At 60.3% G+C, this 8,074-nt stretch overlaps 1 protein-coding gene and 1 long non-coding RNA gene across 2 annotated transcripts; one reads left to right on the plus strand and one right to left on the minus strand.

Annotated features, from left to right (window-relative positions):
- LOC113981363 lies at positions 1-468 on the plus strand. The gene is made up of 2 exons (XR_003538389.1): positions 1-82; positions 173-468. It is a non-coding gene; the product is annotated as an uncharacterized LOC113981363 (long non-coding RNA).
- A 2,945-nt stretch (positions 469-3,413) lies between these two features.
- On the minus strand, positions 3,414-6,905 carry LOC113981361 (LIM/homeobox protein Lhx3-like). Its single transcript, XM_027708715.1, has 5 exons — positions 6,520-6,905; positions 5,658-5,815; positions 5,325-5,402; positions 4,641-5,231; positions 3,414-3,578 (listed from the first exon to the last, which is right to left on the minus strand). The coding sequence occupies exons 1-5, from the start codon at positions 6,896-6,898 to the stop codon at positions 3,414-3,416; spliced, it is 1,371 nt and encodes a 456-aa protein (XP_027564516.1). The 5' UTR covers positions 6,899-6,905.
- Positions 6,906-8,074: the final 1,169 nt, after the last annotated feature.

Here is an 8,074-nt window from a genome sequence, read left to right on the forward strand (position 1 = left end):
GCTTCTGGATCGGCCTCACGGACCGGAATTCCGAGGGGGATTGGGAATGGATCGACGGCACCGACTACAAATCCACCTTCACGTCAGTGCGGGGCCCGCGCGGAGCCGGGACCGACCCCAAAACCCGGCCCCGATCCCGCTTTATCCCTCTCTTTCTCCCTGCTCTTCCCAGGTTCTGGAAGGAGGGGGAGCCCAACAACAGCGGGAATAACGAGGATTGTGCCCACGTCTGGATCGCGGGGAAGTGGAACGACGTTTACTGCACCTACGAGTGTTACTTCGTGTGCGAGAAGCCGCTGCCCCGCTGAGGGATCCGCCTCTTCCCCCCCCCTAATTTATGGAATCCCGGCCCGCGGCTCCCGCTTTTCCCGGGATTCGGGACGCGGTCGGGTGTCCCCGCGCCATAAAAGCGGGAATTCGGGGGCTCCCCGCGGAGCTCCGGCGAATAAAAGGGGGTTTTGTCCTTTTTGGGGGGGGTCTGGGAGGGGGTTTTGGGGCGGGGATCGGCGTCCCGAGGGAAAAACGGCGTTTTCCGAGCTTTTTCCTGTTTTTTTGGGGGGGTGTTTAGTTTGGATTCCCACGGGAGAATCACCTGGAATTTGGGTGTTTTAGGAGGGCGGTTCGGGTCCGTGCGGGGTCCGGGAGCCTGCGGGGATCAGGGAAAAGTGTCCTTCCCTTCCCTTCCCGCTTTTCCATCCTTTCCCCCAAAACCCGGCGTATTCCCGACTTTTCCCTGGATTTCCGGGTGGGGCGGTGGTCCCGAGGTTGGGGATGGGGGGAATGTCCCGCGTCCGCCCCGAACACGATCGTGCCGCGCTCGGGATCCTCTCCCGGGGCTCTCCCGGTGTCCCCGTCCCGGGTGTCCCCGTCCGATGTCTCCGTCCCGTGTCCCGGTGTCCCGGTGTCCCTGTTCCGGTGTCCCTGTCCCGTATCCCGGTATCCCGGTGTCCCTGTGTCCCTGTCCCGTGTCCCTGTCCCGTGTCCCGGTGTCCCGGTGTCCCTGTGTCCCTGTCCCGTGTCCCGGTGTCCCGGTAAGAGCCCACACGGAGGTGACGCCGGGGGTGACACCGGGACAGGCACCGGGGCGACCCCGGCAGCGACCCCCGACCCCGCGAGCGACCCCGTGTCCCACCCCGGGTCCCCTCGGGCCGCTGTGTCCGTCCCGACATGTCGCGACTCGGGGGAGGGGGCAGAACGGCGGGCGCGGCCCCCGGGGGGCTCCGGGGGGGGGAGCGGGAGGAGCCGCCGGGATTCGGTACCGGGAGCTCCGGGAGGAGGAGGAGGAGGAGGAAGAGGAGGAGGAGGAGGAGGAGGAGGAGGAGGAGGAGGAGGAGCGGGAGGAGCGGAGAGACCCCCGAGGCGGCGGGCGGGGGGTTTTTCCCGGTGCTCTCCCGGTCCGGTCCCGGTGTTTTTCCCGGCGATCTCCCCGGGCTGGTCCCGGTTCTCGCGCTCCTCTCCTGGTCCCATCCCGGTGTTTTTCCCGGTCCCATCCCGGTGTTTTTCCCGCTCCTCTCCCGGTCCCATCCCGGTGTTTTTCCCGGTGCTCTCCCGGTCTGCTCCCGGTCCTCACGGCTTCTCCCCCGATCCCATCCCGGTCCTCTCCCGGTGCTTCCCGCCCGGTGCTCCCACGATCCGGTCCCGGTTCTCCCCCGGTCCGATCCCGGTCTTATCCCGGCTCCTCTCCCGGTCCTATCCCGGTGTTCTCCCGGCTCCTCCCACTCCCCCCCCGGGTCCTCTCCCGCTCCCATCCCGGTGCTGTCCCCGCTCCTGCTCCTCCCGCAGCCGCCGGGATGAAGACGGAGGAGGCTCCGTCCTGTCTCCAGCAGGCGACGGCCGTCCTGGGATTCGGTGAGTGCCGGGAATACCGGGAACACCGGGAACACCGGGAATGGGGGCGCCGGGAGACCCCCAGCCCCGGCAGCATCCTCCTCCTCATGCTCATCCTCATCCCCATCCTCATCCTCATCCTCTTCCTCCTCCTCCTCCTTCCCGGCGTCTCCCCAAGTTCCAGCGGGAGCTCGGCCCTGCCCGCCCTTCCCGTTTTTCCCAAACCCGGCATTCCCGGCTCCTCGGCCGCTGGTTATTCCCTCCTTAGGAATATATTCCAACCTCTCCTGGATTTCTGGGATAACCAGGAGGCTCCCCCTTAGGGCAGTATCCCGACCCCCCGGATAAACCCCTTGGAATCGCGGTGTGTCCCGAACCCCTGGATAAATCCTTTGGAATCATAGTGTATCCCGAGCCCCTGGATCATCCCTCTGGAATCACAGTGTATCCCGACCCCCTGGAAAACCTTCTGGAGCCGTGGTGTGTCCTGACCCCCTGGATCATCCCTCTGGAATCACAGAGTGTCCCAAGGCTCTGGAAAACCCTCTGGAGCTGCGGTGTATCCCAAACTCCTGGATAAACCCTTTGGAATCACAGCGTATCCCGACCCTCTGGAAAACCCTCTGGAGCGGCGGTTTATCCCGATCCTTGCCTGATTCTGGGGCTTGGGATCCTTCCCCATCCCACCCCAAACGTGGAGTTCCCGTTTGGAGTAATTCGGGATAACACCGGGATGAGGCCCCCGAGCTGCCTCCCCCCCCCCCCAATTCCTGCCGGAATTTCGGGATCCTCTCCATGGCCCTTTTCCCATTTTCCATGGTTTACATTATTTACGGGTCCGAACCCGCCGCGTTTTCCCAATTCCCGGTATTTTCGGGAATTTTTTTTAGGGCGGAATCTCCTTTACTTTCAGTTTTGACTCTCTCTCCCGGGCGACTTTTCCCGGGATTTTTCCCATCCCCTTTTCCCCGGGATCGCTCCTGTTAATCCCGACCCGGAGCCGAGCAAGACTCGGCTGTTCCAGGCCCTTCTCCCGCATCCCAAATCCCGGGAATTCTCCCGCTGCCGGGGCCAGAGGGACCGAAATTCCCGGGGCTGGAGTTTGGTGCGTCTCCCTTTTATCCCGATCCCACATTCCCCACGATTTTTCTTCTCCCGGACCAATCCCCCATTGGATTATTCCCTGGTTTTCCCTCTAAATTAACCGGGAATCGGGAATTTTGAATCCCGGGCGCCTCCATCCCGCGGGAATTTCGGCCGATCCCGAGGGGTGAAAATGTTCGATGGGAGAAATTAATAAGGGAGGGGAAAATGAGGAATTTGGGATGGACGTGGGATCAATATCCATGGGGAAAAACCCCTGGGATGTGGCTCCGTGTTGCCTTCATGGAATTTGGGTCTGGAAAACCCAAATGATCCCAATTCGCTCCCAAAATGCGGCGCCGGGGTGAGGACACGGTTCCCTTGGAGCCGCGGGGCTTTTCCCGGGATTCCAAACGGCCCCGGGACTTCGGGAGAGATCAAATCCGACGGGAAAAGTGCTGGGAAAACTTCCCGCTGGCGGGCGATTCCCGATTCCCGGCGTTTCACCTCCCGACCCGCCTCGTCCCTCTCCCCAGCGCGGGTCTGAGGATCCGGGAATCCGGGATAATTCGGGATTTTGGGATCCTCATCCCCGACGGAGTTGGAAAAGCCGCTTCCCAGGGCCCGGGAGAGGAGCCCGGGAGGGCTGGGAAGGGCTTGGAATGTCCCTGGAGAAGCGGGGAATGGGGAAATCCCGTTTTTCTGGGGATGCGCCGGGTCGGGGCTCGGAATTCCGGCGCCCAAATTAAAGCCGGGTTCGGATTTCGGTGCCCGAATTAAACCCGGGTTTAGATTCCAGCGCCCAAAACCGAAGCCGGGCTCAGGTTTCAGCGCCCAAAATAAAGCTGGATCGGGAATTCTGGTGCCCGAATCAAATCTCGGCTCAGAATTCCAGTTACAACAAAAACCCCATATTAAAGCCGGGCTGAAAATTCAGCGCCCGAATCAAAAAACTCCCGAATTAAACCCGGTTTTAGGATTCCAGCGCCAGGATTAAAACCGGGCTCGGAATTCCAGCGCCCGAATTGGAAGCGCCCGAATTCCAAGCGCCCGAATCCAAGCCGGGTTTGGGATCCCGGTGCCTGATCCCGATCCGGGCTCATCGTTCCCTCTGATCCCCCTTCCCGGTTTTTTAAGGACGAGGAGCCTCGGAGGGATTGGGGGGGGGGGTCGGGCAGGTGTTTTTTTCCCGGGATTTGGGATTTGGATCGGGAAGGGGGGGGTTGGGCGGAGGTGCCGCCGCCTGGTCCGGCCCCTCCCCCCCGATCCAGAGCCCCGATAGGGAATTTTTTTTCCTCCCTTTTTTTTTTCCCTTCGTTTCGACCTCGAAGTGGCTCCTTTGAGGAGCCGCCAGAGATCCAAGGGGAGATAAAATCCAGGGAAAAAGAAACAACCAAAAACAATTCCCGAAGATCTGGAGCAGGAAGAGAAAAAGCCCCGAAATCCGGGATAAAACCGGACAAAATCCCGGCCCCCGGGATTGTGCCTCGGCCTGGGAAAGGTTCCCGGCATTCCCGGCATTCCCGGTCCCATGTCCCCTGGATTTGTTCTCCCGATCCCACAGGTTTTCCAAGCCCTCCGGGGGTTTGTGCAGCACCAGAATTCAGGGAATTTGCCCCTGGGAAGTGCCCCGGGATGGGCGGGAGCCCCCCGGGCCATGGAAGGTGTCCCTGCCTTTGGAATTCGGTGGGATAATGGGATGATCCTTAAGGTCCCTTCTCACCCAGAGCATCCCAGGATTCCAGGATTCTGCTCCGGGGACAGGCTGGGAGAGCTGGGAATGTTCCCCTGGAGCGGGGAGGGATCCAGGGAGAGCTTCCAGCACATTCCAGGGGCTCCGGGAGAGCTGGAGAGGGACCTGGGAGAAGGGATGGAGGGACGGGACACAGGGAATGGCTTCCCACTGGGAAAGGGGGATTGAGGTGGAATTTGGGAAGGAATCCTTGGCTGGGAGGGCGGGGAGGGAACGGGATGGAATTCCCGGAGAAGCTGCGGCTGCCCCATCCCGGGAAGTGCCCAAGGCCAGGCTGGATCCACCTGAGCCATGGGAGGTGTCCCTGCTTTTGGAATTCGGTGGGATAATGGGATGATTTAAGGTCCCTTCCCACCCAAACCGCTCCACAATTCCACGAAACACATCCAAGCCGCTCCCCGCATCCCGGCTCTCCGCCCATTCCCGGTTTTCCCTCACCTTCACTGTCGTCGTTGCTCTGCCGGCTGCTCCTGCCGGTCCCTCTCCCGCCTCCCAGCCGGGCATTCCCGAGCTGCTCCTGCTCCTGCTGCTGCTGCTGCTGCTGCTGCCTCCGGGCGATTTTCTTCATCTGGGAAAACACACGGACGCGCCGGGAATTCCGGCCCTCGGAGCTCCGGCTGGGGGTTAAATCCCACCCCCGGAACGGGATCCCTTCCCTCACCTTGGCCCGTTGGTTCTGGAACCACACCTGGACCACGCGCACGGTCAGTCCCGTCTCCGCCGCCAGCGTCTCCCTCACCTGCCCATGGAAAAGGGATAAATCCGGATTAAATCCCTCTGGGAAGGATCCCAGTGGTGGTCGGGCTTCGAGAAGAGCTCAGTTGGGATTAAATCCCTCTGGGAAGGATCCCAGTGGTGATTGGGCTCTGAGAAGAGCTCAGTCGGGATTAAATCCCACCGGGAACGATCCAAACCGACGGCTGGGCTCCAAACTGAGCTGGGTGGGACTCGGATCCCGGCGGGAAGGATCCCGGCGGGATTGGGGCGCCGGTACCTTTCTGCAGGGCTTGGAGGACACCTCGAAGGAGGCCTTGAAGGCGCGGCGCTGTTGGGTGGTGAGGATGGTGCGTGGCCGCTTGGAGCGTTTGTGGTCTTTGCCGTCGTCGCCGCCTTTGCCCTGGGAGTGGGCGCCGTCCTCGTCCTCGCTTTTCACTGCCGGGGAAGGGCCGAGTCGGGAATCGGGACAGGGATTCAGCCCTGGGAGTGCTCAGGGACGACTGGGACGGGGCTCAGAGTTGGGAATCGGGACAAGGATCCGTCCCTGGGAGAGCTCAGGGATGGGTGGGACGGGGCTCGGAATTGGGAATTGGGACAAGGATCCGTCCCTGGGAGAGCTCAGGGATGGGTGGGACGGGGCTCGGAGTCAGGGAATTGGGACAGGGATTCAGCCCTGGGAGTGCTCAGGGACGACTGGGACGGGGCTCAGAGTTGGGAATCGGGACAAGGATCCATCCCTGGGAGAGCTCAGGGATGGGTGGGATGGGGCTCGGAATCAGGGAATCGGGACAGGGATTCAGCCCTGGGAGGGCTCAGGGATGGCTGGGACGGGGCTCGGAGCCACCTGGGCCATGGAAGGGGTCCCTGCCCTTGGAATGAGGTGGGATGGGAGGAGCTCTGGGGTCCCTCCCAACCCAATCCACCCAACCCAACCAACCCAATGCAACTCAACCCAACAGAACCCAACCAACTCAACCCAGTGCAACTCAACCCAACTAACCCAACCCAACCACCCAACTCAACCCAACCCAACCAACCCAACTAACCCAACCAACCCACCCCACACCACCTCCTCCCCTCCCCCCCCCCCTTCTCCCCCCCCACCCCGGCTCCGTCCCGGCCCCGCGCCGGCCCCTCACCGGACTCGGTGGGCGCGGGGCTGATGGCGCTGAGCATCTCCTTCTCCTTCTCGTAGTCGGAGCGGCAGAGCAGCTGCCCCTCCTTGAGCACGAACTCGTCCCCGCGCTGCAGCCGCCGCTCGCACTCGCAGCACGAGAAGCACTGCACGTGGTAGACGTTCTCCAGCACCCGCATGATCAGCTCCGACGGCCCGATGGCCTTCAGGCAGCTGCTGCACTTGGTCTGGAACAGCCTGAGGGGGGGGAAACGCGGGATTTGGGATGCCCGGGCGGGATCTGGGACACCTGGGCGGGATCTGGGATGCGCGGGAAGGGAAATCGGGCCCGGAGAGAGTTCCGGAGGTGTCGAGGTTGGGAACGAGGTCGGAGATGGTCCCATTGAACCATCGACCCAACGCCGACTGATCCGTGTCCTCCAGTGCCACTTCCAAGGGTTTCTTGGGCGCTTCCAAGGATCTCGGCTCCCCCCGTTTCCCGGGAATGTTCCAACCCTTTCCATGAAGGAATTTTTCCCAGTATCCCACCCGAACCTTCCCCGGGCCGTTTCCTCCCGTCCTGTCACTTGGGAGAAGATTCCAACCCCCCCTGGGACCAACCTCCTTCCAGGGAATCACTGGGAATGGTTGGAGAGAGGGAAAGGGATTGGGAAGCCACGGGAAGAGCGAATGGTCCATTTGGGAGCTTCTCCAGGAGGAAGCACACATTCCCAACTGGATTTGGGGGCTTTGAGAGGATTTTAGGGACCTTTCCAGGACGATCCCAGGGATTTTTAGGGACCTCTCCAGGACTGTGAGAGGATTTTTGGGGACCTCTCCATGACCGAGAGAGGATTTTTGGGACCCCTCCCCGACGATCCCAGGTTTTTTTTCCGGGATGTTTGTGTCCGGAGGGAGGAGCAGCTGGTCCTGCCGAGGTGATTTTGGGATGTGAGCGATCTCCCGGCTCCCCCCGGGGCCGCTGGGCGCGGGAAAAGCAATAAAATGGGGATTAATTAGGCCCCTGTTTAAACAGAGGCAGCTCATAAACCGGGATTAGGGACGAGCCGCGCTTGAGCCTCCCGGGAAACTCGGCCCGGCAGCGGGAGGGGGCGAATCCCACCTGGATTTGGGATGGAGGGGCCGCTCCGGGGGGGATTCGGGGCCCCTTTTGTCTGAGTCGCACTTGGAAAACAGTCCTGGAGTTGGGAGGGGGGAGGAAAAACTGGGAAGAGGAGCAGCTTTTTAGGGAAAATCGGCTCTTGGGAGGCCGAAAATGATGGGCTGAGGATTCATTTGTTTTGTTACTCTATTTCTGTGATTCTCTGATTTTTATTGTCTTATTTCTATTATTTCTGTCATTCTATTATTTTATTTTTCTAGTATTTTTATTTTTCTATTTTTTTATTGTTCTATTATTTTTATTTTTCTATTATTTTCATTATCCTCTTATTTTTATGATTCTATTTTTTTATTATTCAATTATTTCATTATCCCATTATTTCTATTGTCTTATTCCTAATATTCCATTATTTCTATGATTCCATTATTCCCATTATCCCTATTATTTTAATATGTCT

Source organism: Neopelma chrysocephalum, unplaced genomic scaffold (assembly GCF_003984885.1).
Source record: "Neopelma chrysocephalum unplaced genomic scaffold, ASM398488v2 Primary Assembly neopelma1_96504, whole genome shotgun sequence".
NCBI lineage: Eukaryota > Metazoa > Chordata > Aves > Passeriformes > Pipridae > Neopelma > Neopelma chrysocephalum.